The following is a 17,100-nucleotide window of genomic DNA, read 5'->3' as shown; positions in this document are numbered from 1 at the left end:
AGTGAAATTAATATATAGGTGCCTAATTCACAATATAGGAGAGTCACGAAGTAGGAAAGTAAAGAAAAGTCTAGGTTAATAAAGACTCCAGTATGATTATGTCAAAGAGCCAAAGAGATATCAAAAGTACTTGGATCCATTGATGTTTCGATGTGGCTTAGTTACTACATAAGGTAGCTCGTGTAAAGTGGGGCACGGAGGCTAGAAATACATTATCTCCACTTTCTGATTGGATACCACGTATAAGGTCACGTACAAGGTACCACGCACCCCAAACAGCCTCACCAAGTTGCTTCCTGCCAGGTAAGCATCTTAGAAATCCACCACAACGTCAACTTCCGCTAATACAAATTGTTGTTAACCTCCTAAACGGCAAGTCCCTCAATACCAGAAGATGGCGGAACAACTACTGGATCAAGTAAGAGACGCGGTGGATGGCCAAATTGTTCGTAACTACCTAATCTACCTAATCTACCTACTCTTTAATCAATTTGGCATAAGACATTATGATTGACCAATTATTATCTGTAGGACTTTGAAGGCCAGAAGCTAGCCGAAATATTAGCGACAGTTGTCCTCTCGATTGTCGGAGTACGAGAAAATCCGCTCTTTTATCTTACTTATTCCCATTTGCGACAATTAACTAACCATTATTATTAAATAGGGAATTTCGTTTCTCGTCGGCTTCTTTCTCCAAGACATAGCTCTAGCCCTCAAGATCGGCCTTGCTGGTACAGCACTCACCTTCCTACTCGTTGTTCCTCCCTGGCCCTTTTTCAATAGACACCCCGTCAAATGGCTTCCCGTCGGAGGCGACCCGGCAATTACGAATACACAGCAGAACATAGTTATTGATGAGAAACTCTTTACGAAATAAACTGTTGTTTTATTTGCGCCTCGAAGGCGTACTAGCTATGGACTTCTGCCGTTTAGCAGAAACGTACTGGACATAGATGTTGTAGTCCGAGTAATACAATCTATTCCGCAGTACCATTCCGAATCTTTCACATGTGATATGAATGTATTCTTGTGATTGTGATTTCTAGGCGGTGATATCACAACTTTAGGTGGACGGCGATGGTCGGGGTTGCCCGTGCGATATCGACTTCAATAAAATATCCTCCTCCACTTAGCGGCCGTACTTTTGGAATTCCCAGTCTCGGTTGTCCAGTGGACAGACTTGTCGTGCCTTGAGCCATCTTGAGATGCAGTGGAAGTGGAAGGCATGCTACACAGTATTAGTTAACAGTCTGAGAAGGGTAGTTAATCGTTACTTCAACTTACGTTACAGATGCCCCAGGCTACAGTGCACTCCTCACTCGCAGCGGAAGCCTGGTTGGCTTGACACTCGATACACAAATCCATGATATGATTTCGGCAGATAGCGCAGTTGTCGACAACGATATCCCAGGCCCAAAGCGCCACGGCATTCCACTAGGTATCAGATATTAGCCCAAGCACATCGCTAAAATAGTTTAGTTAGATTATTCCTTACCTTCTTTACCTCAAAACGCTTCTTCCCATCATTCTTTCCGTCAGCGTCACCGCCCTTGCGGTCCTTTTTGACGACAGCCGAGGTGCTGGGTGCATCGGTCATATCGACATCAGCCATAACGTCTATATTGGTCCGAAGTCGTTGTGATATGAAGGTGTGTTATCGTGATAGAGCCGGACGTAGTACCGTTGATTGGATTAGATCGTGCTAGATTGCGGGTTCGTGGGAGTATGGAGAAATGCTAAAGTTGAGGTTGCCTTACGGATCTACTAATGCTTTTTGTAGTAAGTAAAGCAGACAAAACAGTAAATACGACTAAGGCTTTGTTCTTTTTTTCTTGTTGCTCCTAGGTTACTTCAATGCGCGATTGTAAGGCAATGTGAAGGTAGAAAGTCCTTGGAGCCTTCAAGGTTGCGGGATAGCGGGATAGCTGGATGCGCGTCAGGGAAGTTGAGCTGTGCAAATGCCCCTCCAGTTATGTACTTAGGTACCTACCTACCATGATGGCCAACGGAATACATAGATACTTTAGAGTTACTTATAATTTGAGTAAATTCTCTAAAGACTTGGAGTAGCGACAAGGTCGATTGATATTACGCTAGGCTTTTACCAATAAAATAGAGCCATGCTCCTTACATCAGCAAGACACATACGTACACTGTGTACAGCCACACATGTGTCACGTTATGTTGTACGAAGGTCCGGGCTAAAAGTCTTGCACATTTAATGTTGGCAAACCACGTGTGAGTTAAAAAGGACCGCACGGTATTACTTAAGCTGTAGTGGCTAATGCCGCTATAAATATAGTGGTAAACCATCTAAACTTAGCGTACGAGCCACTATCTGAATTTTATTTTAGCAGGTGGCTGATACAGTATTAATAGAAAGGGATGACGTTCAAATACGGTGCTAGGAACCTCCACATGTGCAAGACTTTTGGCCCGGACCTTCGTACCCAATATTGATTCCTGTTCTGTGACTGGATGGCTATCGCTGCCGACGACTCCACTGACCTAGTCACTCAAGTGTTTTCCCTGGGAAAAGACGATCCAATTCCAATCTCTCTCTCAATCAACAATCAAACACAAATATGTACAGAAACGTTGAAAATCTCACAAGCCACAGCCTACGGATGTCACACTTTCCATCAAGAAGAACAATTTTCTCGTCAACAATACGCCGACCTCCTGTTTAATCCAAATAGATTGCGAAAGAAGTAGCTAGACAGATTACTTCACTTCCCCTTTGCTTCCCATCTTCGTTGTCTCCACCCCGCATTACGTCGTCGCACTGACTCTAATCTCCTGGAACCCGCGAAGTCACCAACTCACCTTTGGAGTCTCTCGGAACTTTATACTACCATCATCACTACTCCTTTTTCCAAATACATGCCTCCGAAGCATGCAAGAGGGACTACAGCAAAAGCAGACACCTAACCGTCGCCGTCAGGGCGGTCGGAGTCGCAACACCCCCAAACAGACGACCTATGCTTCTGAGAACGATGTTCCCAGATACAAATCCGGCCATGATGGCAACCCTACCACACCCGTCTCAGAAGCAGTCGAGGTGTTGCGTGCCAGTTCGACAAGTCAAAAACAGCGCAGCAAAAAGAAGAAGAAGAACAACAACAACAACAACAAACAGCCCAACGCGAACGATGGAGCTGTTTCGCCGGGCCGAAACAACCCAGACCCTTCGAGTCCCCCGGCTCCTATATTCGCAGGCTCCACATTTCATGCCTCGCCTGCGCCGTCAGCACTGCCAATTCCGAGCTTCCTCAATAAATCGGAGCCCGATTCCCCGGGGATAAAAGCTGCTTCGAGCCCAGAACAAGAGCTTTCTTGCACGACATCCGACTCGGACGAGGCCAGCTCTCCTAGTCCGATCACGCGGGCCACCGAGTCGCCCTTGGAGCTCTTCTTCCGTGCTGACCGAGCCGAGAGAGAGAAGGCCGGAGGACGCCGCGCTAGTTCTTTTCACGCTGCTGCGATCAATATGGGTTCGCCCTCACCATCTCACCAATCTCCAAAAGGATTTTATACATACCCCCCCTTAGGAGCGACACCCAACCAGACGCGCCGCCCTCATTATCAAAAGCGTGCTACCGTCTTGGGCATTTCCGCGGATGAGCTGGACGGAAATCCTGGTGAACCAGTCGGGCCAGCCTTTTCCACCCCCTACCAGGAGCGCATGCGAGCTGCTCGATCAAGCCAATCCTCCGCACGGTCTACCAACAAAGTACTTCAGAGCCAGGACGTTAATCATTACGATGATCTCAAGCGTTATCTCTTTACGGGTCGGCTAGATGGTAACGAGGAATCCTCACGACAACTTTCCGGCCCACCAAGTCAAATTGATCAGAATCATTCTCCGCAACACCACAAGCCATCTAAACAAATACGGCCTTCTCAGGGTCAATCTCCACAATCCCCACCACGTCATTTACCTCGCGGCATGTTTCCCATGTCGGTTCTGACGGCTAGCGCGCAAAACGGGCAAACCACAGCTCCGCCTGTAGATGCGCAACTCACGTCCTACCGCCCCGATGAAGTTACTTCGATGGAAGATGAATTACGTCGGATACTCAAACTTAATTCGAGCCATGCCCTATCGTTACATTAACCGACTTTACTTTCCTCTGTAAGCTAGTAAGCTGAGACTCTCAAACCGGTGTTATAGGCGTTGGTAAACGGACACTGGATCTTCTCCAGCATCAAATTGGCTATGGCCATTCTTCACATTATCTTCCCTTTATATCTGTTTTACAATCACTCATCATCACATATTGTTTTCCTTTTTTGTTCTTGTTAAGGAAGGCGGTGTCAACCCAGCTATGGTACATAGGGACGGTCATGGTCGCGTATTTCCGACATCTAGACTTCATACAGGAAGACGGTCTAGGGAAATGCATTATCAGTCTTTTTTTTTTTCTTTCCCTGTCCATTTTTATTTTCTATTACTTTCATCAATCAACAATGTATTACGGCATATGAGGCCCGAGGAAGGCTCGGTATAGCCTGAGATAATAGCTGGTGCATCGGCGATTTATGTCTTGAACTTTCGGAAACCTTTCCTCGTTGGTGGGTTGGAGTCTTGGGACCCGCCCTACTCGTCGGAATTGGCGTCAGATCTTGGGTTCAGATTCTAGACGGATGGGGATCAGATCCGGTGCACGGAGGTGGCATGGAAACTCGGTACGAAAGGATGCCCAAGTTTGGACGGTTTGTTATCTCGTCATCACTTACGAGACGACGATTCGAGACGGCGGTGGCTTCTAGAGGTTAAACTGAGGAATGTTGTTTGGGCATCCGTAGTGATGCGCCGACACAGCATTACACGGGAGGGGAAAAATGGACAAGTCATAAAAATTTTCTGATGATATATCCCAGTAGCCGCCGGTCTTATAGCTTATTCTATACAGTAAAGACCTGGAGCTATTCAATATAACAGACCTTCTTGGTCGCAATATATCATCAGATACCTATTTATGTTGCACACTCGTGATCGTATGTACCTAATGTAGCCTTGCAGCCTTGAAAGTCTGTCTGTTTGCTTTCTAATACCAAAGCCACGCTCATGCTCAATCAGAATTGACTAATAATTTATTTTCAAATGTTACTTTTAGAAACGGACAAGAATTATATGTTTTCTATACCTGATGTTTTAACTCTGTGAGAATAAAGTACCTAGGTATTCCCCCCCCTTCGTCTCAGGCAACTGACTTTTGAAGTGACGTCATTTTCCAATAATTCAGTGCACGTGATTTCGCGCTCACCTAACGTTTCCGGCGCGATTGATTCCACGTTAACGCGATTCCTAGCAAAATCCCCTTGTTACCCCCCGTTATTCCACAGAATGAATCCGTCTTGCTATCATTATTGGAATGTTTCTTGACTCTCGACTCTTTAAATGGACGGACTTGACGCTTTTGGGGGCGACGAGGATGCTGCTTTGCGCTACGCAATCGCTTTATCGTTGCAAGACGCCAATAATCCCTCGTCTAAAAACCCTATTGAAATCGAGTCCGACGGGGACGATGATGATCTTGACAGAGGACCAAAATATCCCTCTGTTACAAAGGAAATTCAGAAGCAACATGTAAATCACGAATCACAATCTACCCCATTGCCCGAAATATCACCAGTCTCTCAGCAATCTAACTCCACGACTCCATGTAGCTTTACAGCTCTAGGATTGGATAGGAAGAAGATGGAAGAAGAACGACTAGCGAGATTAGGGAAGCGAAAAGTTCCCGATTCAGAGCTCGAGTCTCAGAGTCGCAGGCAAAGGCCAAAGCTCGATATAAAATCCACAGTTACAGCTAACCCTGCTAATAAGAGCGAACTTCATCTTCCATATCCAAAGGGCGTCGTGAAGAAGACGTGGGCGAAGGGCTTTCCTCGCAAAGACGATATAACAATCGAGGAAGTTCTACAAAAAGACGAACTTGAGCTCGCTGTAATAAGCTCATTTCAGTGGGATGAGCGGTGGATGCTATCTAAAATTAACTGCAGGAAGACTAAGATCGTCTGCATTGCTTTTGCTTCAAACGAAGCACAGGTATGATTCCGGATTTGTTGATTCACCTTTTCAATTGTAGAAAGCTAAAACTAATGGTTTGTTGTAATGTTGTAGCAAAACGAGATAAAAGCCAACGTACCCCCTGGGACGGCCATCAAGTTCTGTTTCCCGCCCATGATGCCAACGGGAAGCATGCACTCAAAGTTGCAGTTGCTAAAGTACCCTGGATACTTGCGAGTGGTCGTGCCAAGCGGTAATTTGGTCCCTTATGACGTGAGTTGATAACTATTTCTCCCAGTATCATGTTGTATCATTGACAAATACGAACGCATAGTGGGGTGAAACAGGGGTTATCGAGAACATGGTCTTTCTCATCGACCTTCCTCGACTAAGAGATCCCGGATCACAGTCATCTAGTAAGCTTGGCTCGTTTGGCGAAGAGCTCTGCTATTTTCTTCGAGCCCAAGGCCTAGAGGAGAGCTTGGTGAGCAGTCTAAAGAACTATGACTTTACAGAAGCGGATCGTTATAGATTTGTCCACACAATGTAAGAATCTAATGAGGCCACTCTCTCTTGCCATACACGACTTTTACGACTAACTCAGGGCAGCGTAGGGTCACACGTGGATGACAAGTGGAAGCGAACAGGTAGGCTCTATCTATAAACATTTTGATATCTTTACGCTAACTTCTTCATAGGATATTGTGGGCTTGGTCGAGCCGTAACATCGCTTGGTCTCAACACCACCGAAGACGTCGAAATTGACTTTCTAGCCTCGTCGCTCGGGTCCCTAAACATGGATTTTCTATCAGCAATATATTATGCTGCCCAAGGTAACGCTACGCCCTCGATATTCCCCTCCCTTTCCCCCCCTTGCCTTTTGTCTTTTTATTGATGAGATAGGTGACGACGGTATGAAAGAATATGGGATGAGAAACGCCAAAGGCAGGAAAAGTAAAGCCCCGATGCAAGCTAAGCCAGACTTGAAGAATAAGTTTCGAATCTACTTCCCGTCTCGTGAAACTGTGGTGCAAAGTCGGGGCGGCAGGAATGTGAGTATAAGCTTTTTGACCAGAACTCAAGAGCTTCTAGGACGCAATACTGACTAATGGTCCTCCAGGCTGCGGGCACCATCTGTGTCCAATCCAAATGGTGGGATTCGGCAACGTTTCCTCGTGAACTGATTCGCGATTGCAAAAGCGTCAGATCAGGCCTTCTTATCCACAGCAAGCTCATGCTGGTCCGCCACCACTCTGATTCGAACAAGTCAAAAGCTGCGTTCGCCTACGTCGGGAGCGCAAATTTATCAGAGAGCGCCTGGTAAGTTAATAGTTAATAGTAATGGAATTTTAAAGGTGTTGACTAATGTGAAATTCTGATGTATAGGGGGCGCCTGGCAAAAGAAAGGGGAACTAGCAACCCCAAACTGACCTGTCGCAACTGGGAGTGCGGAGTCATCGGTAAGTTCATGCATATGTCAAAGTGCCCCATAGCCCACTTCATCCGCCTTTGAGCCTCCTCGGGAAATATGGGTTATCAATGGAGCCTTATGGCGCATTATGAATATTGGGACCTTGTGTAAAGGGCGTTTGCTGACTGCCGATTCTATAGTTCCTATTTCGCCTCAACAACCAGGCGAAGACTCGTCTCGACCTTCTAGCGTGTCCGATTTTAATGACTCTATCCCAGTGCCGATGAACATTCCCGGCGAGGCATACGGCGACATCAAGTCGAAACGTCCTTGGCTCTTCCTCGAAAATTGATCCTTTAGTTAAACTGGATTGAAGTCGACTACCTATCCCAAAATGTAAATAGTGTATAATCGGCAGGCCAGTTTTTTAGCGTCTAACGGGCCGGATACTATCCTAACGCCGCGATCGTAGTGCGGATCGCGGGTGATCCGCGCCAGGTTGGTTAGTTGAGTAGCTTCAGCCTTCAGCTCAGGTGATAAAGGTGATCACTTTACTAATAACACTAGGTTATCAGTTCTGAAAACATTGTTTGTCTCGAGGCGCGCCCTACATAGGTATTTACAAACACACAACTTCTAGTCAGTTGTTCGTCGTGCTGTCGCCCTTCTCTAGTTGAACGCACATGACGTGACAGTCCTATTTATTTTAGAGAATTTAGTGATATCGAGTTATAAATGTAGGTCCACGATAATTGCATACGGGATAATCGAGGATGCCCCCCAAGACTTACTAATACTTACATTCACATGGGAATATTTGAGGGGTTTAAGAGTACCTAATGAAGCGCAGGCCCCAGGGTAATACCATGTCGCTCCAGCATCATTAAGGTTTATGCTACTCGTCAGTGTCCTGACTGCTGCTTAGGTCGGCTTGATCGATCCATTGAACCGCAACCGTTCCATACAGATCGAGAGGCTCTCAACCATCACCTATTTAGCTATCAGGTTAGTGATCAGCTATTCCCTTTAGGGGTAATTTTCACAGACACACAGACACATTTTCGCCGAGGGCTGTTCCTCGGTCGTTCTTTGATTAGTCTACCGACCTCTCGGTTGGTTTAGAATAAGAATAAAGTTTTCAGTTTTTCGGTCTTGTACCTGCATTCAAGAGGCATTAACGAACAATGAGCTGTCAAGAGAGATACCGATCTGCCGATAAGGCTAATTGGAATCGGAACTACACTTACTCAACAGCACAAGTGGCGAATGTAGGATATAAACGAAATGACGCAGGAATCATACAGGAATCATACCACAACTATCAAGGATTACTTGGGGCATGTTTAGTATTCGGCTTTTTAGATGCCGGTATAAACATGTGTTCTCTTCGCAAATATGAAATAGTTAAGAGCAAGACACTCCGAAGCAGAGGTGAGATACCTAGTGACTCGCCACCCACACATATTCTAATTCCTACCTAAGTAGGAGTGCCGCCTACATAGGTACTTGGTTCTCTAGAGGTTTAGTCTGCTAATAAGGTTTGTTCCGCCGCCTCCGTTAATAGGGGCCACCTAGTAAGAGAGCCAGAACAGGTCTGGGCCCCGTTCGTCGTCACTACGGTGTATGGGTCATTGATCACATAGACCACTAAATAGAATAGCACCCCTTTTTCATCGATCTTTTATCCCAGGCTGGATATTACCCCATACTCCACGAGATCTTCGATTTCTCCAGTAACCCCATTAATCTTTAATCGTAAGCTCTTCCCCGACAACGGCGACTTTTTTAGACAAACTACTAGTAGAAAGGGAAGACAGCATCCATAAGGCGATCTCCCCGTAGTATACCTAAGCCCTAAGGTAAAGCTTGAACCTTAAGAGCTCCTATTTCTGGGTACCTAGCCTAGACTAGCACTAATACGACCCATTATATCAAAACTCGCCCAATCATTCTAACCCGGCGTTACGGAGTCGTAGAAGCTATAGCGATCAAAGCCTGAGACACATGTTAGGGCTAGCATGGCCAAGTCACAGTCGAGCCTAGGCTTCACGAACGATTGCATAGGAAATGACAGGGATAAACCTATGAGAATTTATATTGGGCTATCGATGACGGGCCTGCGGCAGCTATACGCCGCCTCAAAGGAGGGTATCCAGACTTCTAAGTAGTGGATAATCCACGACGGGTAGCCTTGGTTTATCTGTCAGTAGTCTAAGTGCAAATGTCCTCCTATAAGGATAGCATATCTTTTATCTACCTATGAAATAATATGAAATAATGTTTTAACTTTGGCGGGCCGGATAGACAACATTGACTTTAACTAAGACAGGTACGATTAAATATGCATGGCATAAATATCTGTATTATTATATATACAAGAAATCAAACATTTCCAAGCTCATCTCATTCGAGTTCTTCGATAGATGATTAAAACTAGTCGCTAGAGGAAATATACTGGACGAAACATGTGTTCCCACTTAATAGAAGCTTTTATGTTTTTATTCGATATATTTCCTAAACATTACATATTCGGAAAATGGCGGGTATTAAATCTTGTATATCCTTGTCGGTAGATGGCCAGTCGCAACTAATCGAGACCAAAGATGCCATCGCAATGCCAATTGGCTGGCTGCCCTTTGGGATTTGAAATCAATTCACAAGCAATCATTTTAACTACGTAGAGGATCTAGGATGAGGAACCCATCATCCCTTCGTCACATTGCATCAACTTCATAGTCGTTAAGGCCGATAAGGGGTGGCGGGTACGACTTATCTACCTGACAGCCTGGGCATTCACAACTCAACCGTTGCCGCCCCAAACCCTGGGGCCTCATGTAATTAGTAATCTTTCTCATAATCTAATAAACTACCTGATGGTTGCTTATGGCTCCCCTTTTGTAATAAATACCAAATAGAGAAAGATACCAGGTACCTTATTTTCGCACATGGAGAAAACACCATATTTCATAATGACTATTACATATAATATGGATACATAGAGGGCAGACGGCATACGGCATACTAGTAAATTAGGATATCTCTGCAGCAAAGTAATAGCATGTGATTATCTCAAGTTCTAGACTTAACTCGGACTACCTTAGGGATACCGACTCTGCCTATCACATTTACTTCACTTTTAGCTTGACGTACTCTCTCCACACCGTCAGCCCGTTCGCATCTTGCTCGGCCCTCGATCATACAGAATAATCCGAGGCCGTAGAGTACCATCCATGAGCGCAAAGTAGCCACCTAGGTTAGACGATTGTCAGGATTCTAGATGAGACATCTAGGACAAAGAACATGTATGTATATACGAGCCATGAGCTCGCCAGATAGGCTAGAGTTCCTCGCGGAACAACGAAGTTGTTTCCATGCTGTTTGGTTCCACCTCGTGACAACAATCGACTAGATCGTGCTTCAAAAACAATACACTAAGGAGTTCCCGCACACACGCGGTAGGATTGTTACAGACAAGAAAGGCGATCTGAGCACCTAAGGAAAGTGAGGCATCTCGAATTAGCGTAAACAAGATATTCATATACGGCGGTGGCGATAGTAAGAAATGCATATTAAAGGTGATAGGGTACATAATCCCTAAATCCCTGACCCCTAATAAGATAGTGGGATCCAATATTCCATTCTTTCTGATATGTTAGTGCATTGGGGTAGAATTTCTAATTTAGCGTCCGCGTTTAAGTACTTGTTCGTCTATAGTAAAGTTGTTGAATCTTTGGAGACGGCATCAGGGGAGGGATGGTAGGTTGACAGGAGGACCGCACTAAGATGAATGACAACAGAAATGATGAGCAGTTGGGGGAGGATAGCGGAAGGCGAAAAAAAAAAGCCTCGACTACGACGTGGTCCCTTCAATCGGGGATAGGATATTGGAAAGATTGTTGGATGAGAAGGTATAAAAGTAGAAAAGTGTCACAGCGGTAACTAAAGTTTCTAGCTACGAAACGGCAAGCGCTGTGTGATCTTTCCTTAGTTCTCTTACCATACCTACCATACTTACCTACCTACCTCATAATATACTACAAGCATCGACTACCTGAACGGAGGGACCTCTTTCCTTCAACTAGTTACTTCCTACCTACTTGACTATATCGTTCCATGTTAACAATAGTAAAAGTAAGAACCCTCTGCTCGTCCCTCTGCACGTCCTAAAGAAAAAGCATCTCGCATTTAGCAAAAGCCCCTCCCGCTATGATTGTCAAAGCAAGAACTATCCAGCCTCCTAACCGTCAACTATATATAGGTGTATTTCCCAATTGAAAGTAGCTCACTCCCACCTACCTCGTCTTTTCCTATCCTCTCCTAAACCATTCTTTCCCCGTCTCTATCTATCCACTCTCCTGCTCTCCTGCTCTCCTGCTCTCCTGCTCTCCTGCACTACATGTAGTGTTCCTTCTCAGATATTCAATTTACCCAATTTCGGACATCACATCACGTCACTCTATTTTATCACTGCAACATCGACGTCGGCCAATATATCAGTCGCGTTCCAAGTGAAATTTCACGTGTTGCGATTCCACCTTCTCATTTCTAGGTGCATACAGAAATCGCAGCATAATAGGCACCCAGAAAGCTTCAACTTATATCTCCATTATCCCGATTCCAAGTATTAGCACCAAAAAGTTCCCATTTCGACGACAAAGTTCACAGCCTCAACTCAGTGTCTTTTGACGCCACATTTAACCCCTGGGTTTTCATTCGACCTTCAAATACTACAAGTTGAACCCGTTGTCGGTTTAACGGTTCACTATAGTACCGCTATCCTTCTTTACTATCGTGAAGTTTGACATCGCAGTCTAGATCCTGGAAGCACCTCAACACAAAAACGTGAGTCATTCGATATAGCGCCTAGAGGTCATCGGTTGACGACGCAGGTCAGAAAAGTTGTGCCGCAGCGCGGCAATTCGGGGTCCGTTCCCAAATCCTCTGAGCAACTGAAAGTTTAAAGACGCCGGTGGTGCCACTTGGACCACCACTTGAGCTCACCTAGCTACGCACAGGTTGGGAGGGGTCACATATAACCTCTCTGGTGCGGCAGCCACGAACTCAGTCGTGAGTCCATTCCTGTTAGTCCACGACACGTCTCCCGGAGATTTACCTACCGTCAAACGAGGGCTCCAAGTATACAACAAGACGCCCATAGTCCTAGTCTACCTACCTTCGTTCCCACCTTTATTAAGGTTCGCTCGGGCTAGAAACGCCAATATTCTACAGTCAGGAACGCGTACCAACCCTTCATTGCGTTCCCCCTACTAAGTGAAGCCAAGAGTCATATTCTTTTTTTTTTCTCCATACCGGCCTTCCAGTCTAGACGACCATCGCCAGATTGCAGAGAATATATACAAATCCACGCATATAAGTTAATATCCTACGCTGCGGTTTAAGAAAAGAGCTGCCAAGTTTCAAGCTCAGGAGCGAAGGGATTACACGATATATATAATCCGTATATCGGAACAAGTTCCTCAATCGCCAAGATTTGGTGAACCTTTCTGCCGGCCTAGGTTTCTACGCTGGTCTCACAATAAAGTATAAATACTCAGTCGAGGTAAGATTAAATTTTACTATACACTCTTACCCCTCTTCACTTTCCGTTCAAGCTTGCGATTCTTCCTTGCTTCCCTATAAACACTTACTTCCACAGCCTACACCTTAACTCTCCAAGGCGACTAGGTCTCAAGGTGTAGACTACCGCTTTCTGTTTTTCTATCAGGGCGTCCTGCAGCGTGAACACTTGGTAAACGAAGCAACCCACGTGCCGGAATATCTCTACAGAGATATAGTTTACTTTCACTTCTTGACACTGCTTTTGGCTATTATACGAAACGCTTTCCTCTATTAAGCTGCCGCTTGCATTTCAGCTAACGAGACTCAAATTCTATTGCAGTTTACGCCTAATTTCAAAGGCAATCATGTCTACTGGAGGCATCATGTCAGGAGCTGGCGGCGTCGGGGGTGGGGGGGCCCCTCTACTCCCAACTTTCCATGGCTATATTTCAAGCACTATGGACGCCCTCATATTGTTCGAAGCCTGTCTTAGTGGTCGGCTTAGCCACGTACCAAGACGACCCCACGACAGAGAGCGATCCGAGCTTATCGCCAGCGGTAATGTTTTCATGTATGAGGAGCACTCGTCTGGAATAAGACGCTGGACAGATGGAGTCCCTTGGAGCCCTAGTCGCATACTGGGAAACTTCCTCTTGTATCGCGAACTCGACAAGCCCTTCCAACCAGGCGAGAAGAAACGAGCTATGAAACGACAGAGGACCGATTCGATGATCACGAAATCCAGTAGCCACTCAAGGGCGAGCTCAGTAGGCAACTATGCCAGCGCTATGATCGATGGAGGAGCCTCTATGTCAAACCTTGATAGCACGGCAAGCGCGCGTAATGATGCTGAACGAGCTCTCGTCGGCTCCCTCGTTGATTCGTATCAATTTCGACCTCATGGGCTCATAAAAAAGACGATCAGTGTTACATATAATGGTATACAGCACCATCTTGTTTCGTACTACAACATCGACGACGTTATTCATAACAAACTTCGCACTCCGACCCAAGACCCCAATCTGCGAGACGTTTCTCCTCGCGCGCCCCTCATATCTTCAAGCAGCTTTAGGGCCCCGGTGGACGATAATGAAGTCATGTATGCTGAACCGCATTTCCGGGGTGTTATGAACCCATCTTATAACGGCTTCAGCATGAACGGAGGATCAAGGTCGTTTTCGGTGCCGAGCATGCATACTTTTGACTCGGTATCTTGGACAGGCTCTAGTCAATATGCTCCACCGTACAGTGCAGGCCCAACGTTGCCACCTCCGGTACCTCCGGTGTCCTACACTTCGGCATCTTCGTATAACTATGATCACAATGCTACGATCCCGTACGGCATGGCTCCACGGCCTCCCATGCCGTATCCTCAGGTAGCTATAGTACCCCGAAGGCACTCGGCCATGAACGGCACGAACGGAAATATTGACTATTCCGGACTCTCGCACCTTGATAGAACTCCAATGAGCACAAGCCAGCTCATCGGCAATGACGGTAGTCTCGGAGGCCAGAATCTTCCAAACCAATCATCGTACGCAAATGGGTCCATGTTCGAAACATCAGCTACTGTCGCCGCCGCTGCTGCTGCCGTTGCAAGCGCTCCTTCTAGTTACCACCGAGATACGTATAATAATAACAGCGGCAACCAAAATGATGGTCTTTATAATAACGGCGTCGCCATGAACACATCTTCTGGAATCGACGGCCAAGTAGAGAATGGCTTCGATGCTAGAGCTGCTCATCACGCCTCGCATGATTTCAGCACCTCGTTACCGGAACCCCGCGGGCACAATTCAGTTACTACCAGCCAGGATGATACATCCGCTGCTATGCAGCTCGGACTTGGGAATGCAGATCCTACATCAAATTCCATGACGGATGCCGACTGGGCTGCTGGCTTTATGCCCAATGAGAGTTATGAACAGTGGGTAGATCTGATCTGTAATAGCATTCCATAAACAATCTTCTAACTTCTTAAAGGGACGGGCAAGATGACGATAATGTGGAAGAATCACCTGCCTTGCAGCTAGCTCTACGGCGAATTAACATCCAAGATGCAGATCGGAAACTGATCAACTAATTCATATTAGGATAGCGGCACACCACTTCTTACCAGTGCTTTTGCACTCACGTTTTTATATTGCTTTCGAACCCATTTCTATTCCGATCTCCCAGCATTACGTTATTCGACTATTGTCTTATTGTGTACTCCGGCTCCAGGTAGCGGGGTTTTCAGTTTTGAAGGCAAAGTGCCAGCGACAACTTTGGAGCTCGCGTGCGATCTGGAAGATTAGAGCGTTGGCGTCCGGCGCAGTCAGGGAATATCGCCTTTTCGATAATTGATACCTGTGGTTCTTTTACCACCGCGATCGCATATCGCCACTACAGTTGCCACCGGGCATGACTCGCAAGTAGAAATCCATTTTCTACCGATTATACGAATCCGGCCAGTCTTAGTATGGAGGATGGAGGTGGCGATCCTTTGATTTGTCTGTCTTTATTTGATTTGTCTGTTTTTATTTGATTCCCTCCCCCTTGTCACTTTCCACTGCCCACTTTTACCTTTATACTATACCATAGCACAATAGCATCATACAACCGCATCATACAACCTCTTATTTGCTATTGTCTTCATTGTTAATTCTTCGTTGGAACCCAAACTTGTTGATAGGCCAGTTGTGCGAAATCTGTGATGTATGGGTCGGGTTTGGTTCCACTAGCGTAAACCGGGAGTTTTTATTTGATGATGGTAGCAGTGTTTCGAAGCAATAAAAACATTTATCTCGGCATGGATTATCTCAGGCGTCGGGCGTGAGGAGTTTGCATATGGTTAATTACCTGTCTACTGTGCGATAACGTCGGTGCTCTAAATGAGACACCTAGAAAAGGAGACCGACAGTATGTATAGTCGTAGGCTCCCGTAGCTAGCTTAGAGGTCCTTGCAGAATAGCGAAGTTGTCTTCTAGCTTCTTAGTCCACCTCGCGATAGATAAACGTGTTTGGCGGGTCAGAAAGAAGCCAGACCTGGCCTGGTACCTAATAGATCGTTATATTAAAGAGGCATCTGACTCGGCCTTTGATTCTTTTTGTCTTGTCAGTAGACAGGTGAAAATGAGGTTTATTTCATATATACTTGGGGCAATATCACTGGCTTGTGGATAGGCAGGTGGTTGTATAAGGGCTTGCAGGACGATTTGACGATACGGCTAGGTAGACCTATTTTGCCAGTATATCCGACCTGGCTTGGCCTGGGCTACTGAACTCGCTGTCTGCGATATCAATAATATAATAGAAATCGAAGAGGTTTTGCAGAACAAGAAAGCAGGAACGAGGCTGTCTATATACATGGCTTTCTCCCAAAACTCTACCTATTCTTCTAAGGCCAACAAAACCATGAAGACGAAGACATGATTACTGTGCCGACTGAGTTAGGTTGCGGAAAAAAAATTATTTTTTTCTAAGGTCATAGAGTTGCTTTCATACTTGTTTGGTTTGTAACGAGAGGTTAATCTAGGTACGAGGCTTGGGTAGAATATGCTCTTCTTATTACGAGGTAGGACTGAGAAGGGGGAATAAACTGCATTGTTCTGCGAGGAACTCTGAAGACTAAACTTAGCTATGGAGGCATAACATTATAACTACCTCCTAAGGTACGTAATGCATAGGTATGGATAGTTAGTATTACTATTAGGAGTATCCTTCGTTTTAGATGTCTCCTTTCGAACTAGAATTAGGTATAGCATTCACATGAGCTCAAGTTAAAGGACTAAAGGAGCTCTTTTACAGAGGGTTGGATTTTTATATTAACCTACCTAGGGTTAGGATAGTTACGGACATGTAGTGAGTGGCTTTATCATTGCATATTTATCTACAACGTTGACGTCGAACTATTGATTGCTCTTATCAATTATTCCGCACATAGGGGATTTATTACCTAAGCCGCGGCTCTCTGGGTGGGGACCTGCTGTGGAACATGGGGTTTACCTGGCGCTGGGCAGCCAATGACGTCGGGGATATGGTTTAACTCCAATTATGTACAGTACATACACGGTGCTGGAATACAACATTTTTTTTTAAAAAAAAACTGGGGGCTCCAACGACCCCTTTCCAA

At 45.6% G+C, this 17,100-nt stretch overlaps 5 protein-coding genes across 5 annotated transcripts; 4 read left to right on the top strand and 1 right to left on the bottom strand.

The window, feature by feature from the left end:
* The first annotated feature begins 311 nt into the window (after nt 1-311).
* Nucleotides 312-1,041, top strand: F5Y00DRAFT_146501 (SPC12-domain-containing protein). The gene is made up of 3 exons (XM_048004446.1): nt 312-445; nt 532-591; nt 665-1,041. Exons 1-3 carry the CDS (start codon nt 395-397, stop codon nt 875-877), a joined length of 324 nt encoding a protein of 107 aa, XP_047862248.1. The 5' UTR covers nt 312-394; the 3' UTR covers nt 878-1,041.
* Nucleotides 988-1,770, bottom strand: F5Y00DRAFT_146492 (RING/U-box). Its single transcript, XM_048004445.1, has 3 exons — nt 1,496-1,770; nt 1,285-1,434; nt 988-1,228 (listed from the first exon to the last, which is right to left on the bottom strand). Exons 1-3 carry the CDS (start codon nt 1,610-1,612, stop codon nt 1,130-1,132), a joined length of 366 nt encoding a protein of 121 aa, XP_047862247.1. The 5' UTR covers nt 1,613-1,770; the 3' UTR covers nt 988-1,129.
* Nucleotides 1,771-2,806: 1,036 nt separating this feature from the next.
* On the top strand, nt 2,807-4,176 carry F5Y00DRAFT_146481 (uncharacterized protein). The gene has a single exon (XM_048004444.1). It carries the CDS (start codon nt 2,897-2,899, stop codon nt 4,115-4,117), a length of 1,221 nt encoding a protein of 406 aa, XP_047862246.1. The 5' UTR covers nt 2,807-2,896; the 3' UTR covers nt 4,118-4,176.
* Nucleotides 4,177-5,312: 1,136 nt separating this feature from the next.
* Nucleotides 5,313-7,795, top strand: F5Y00DRAFT_146470 (phospholipase D/nuclease). The gene is made up of 9 exons (XM_048004443.1): nt 5,313-6,055; nt 6,131-6,289; nt 6,351-6,562; nt 6,626-6,663; nt 6,715-6,849; nt 6,920-7,068; nt 7,137-7,336; nt 7,403-7,476; nt 7,628-7,795. Exons 1-9 carry the CDS (start codon nt 5,405-5,407, stop codon nt 7,777-7,779), a joined length of 1,770 nt encoding a protein of 589 aa, XP_047862245.1. The 5' UTR covers nt 5,313-5,404; the 3' UTR covers nt 7,780-7,795.
* A 5,556-nt stretch (nt 7,796-13,351) lies between these two features.
* On the top strand, nt 13,352-15,069 carry F5Y00DRAFT_264696 (Gti1/Pac2 family-domain-containing protein; the record flags this gene model as incomplete). The annotated part of the gene is made up of 2 exons (XM_048011701.1): nt 13,352-14,913; nt 14,970-15,069. The coding sequence occupies 2 exons, from the start codon at nt 13,352-13,354 to the stop codon at nt 15,067-15,069; spliced, it is 1,662 nt and encodes a 553-aa protein (XP_047862244.1).
* Nucleotides 15,070-17,100: the final 2,031 nt, after the last annotated feature.

The sequence above is a fragment of the Daldinia vernicosa genome, assembly GCF_022497035.1.
Source record: "Daldinia vernicosa strain CBS 139.73 unplaced genomic scaffold F5Y00scaffold_45, whole genome shotgun sequence".
Taxonomy (NCBI): domain Eukaryota; kingdom Fungi; phylum Ascomycota; class Sordariomycetes; order Xylariales; family Hypoxylaceae; genus Daldinia; species Daldinia vernicosa.
This window is presented reverse-complemented; position numbering and strand designations above follow the sequence as displayed.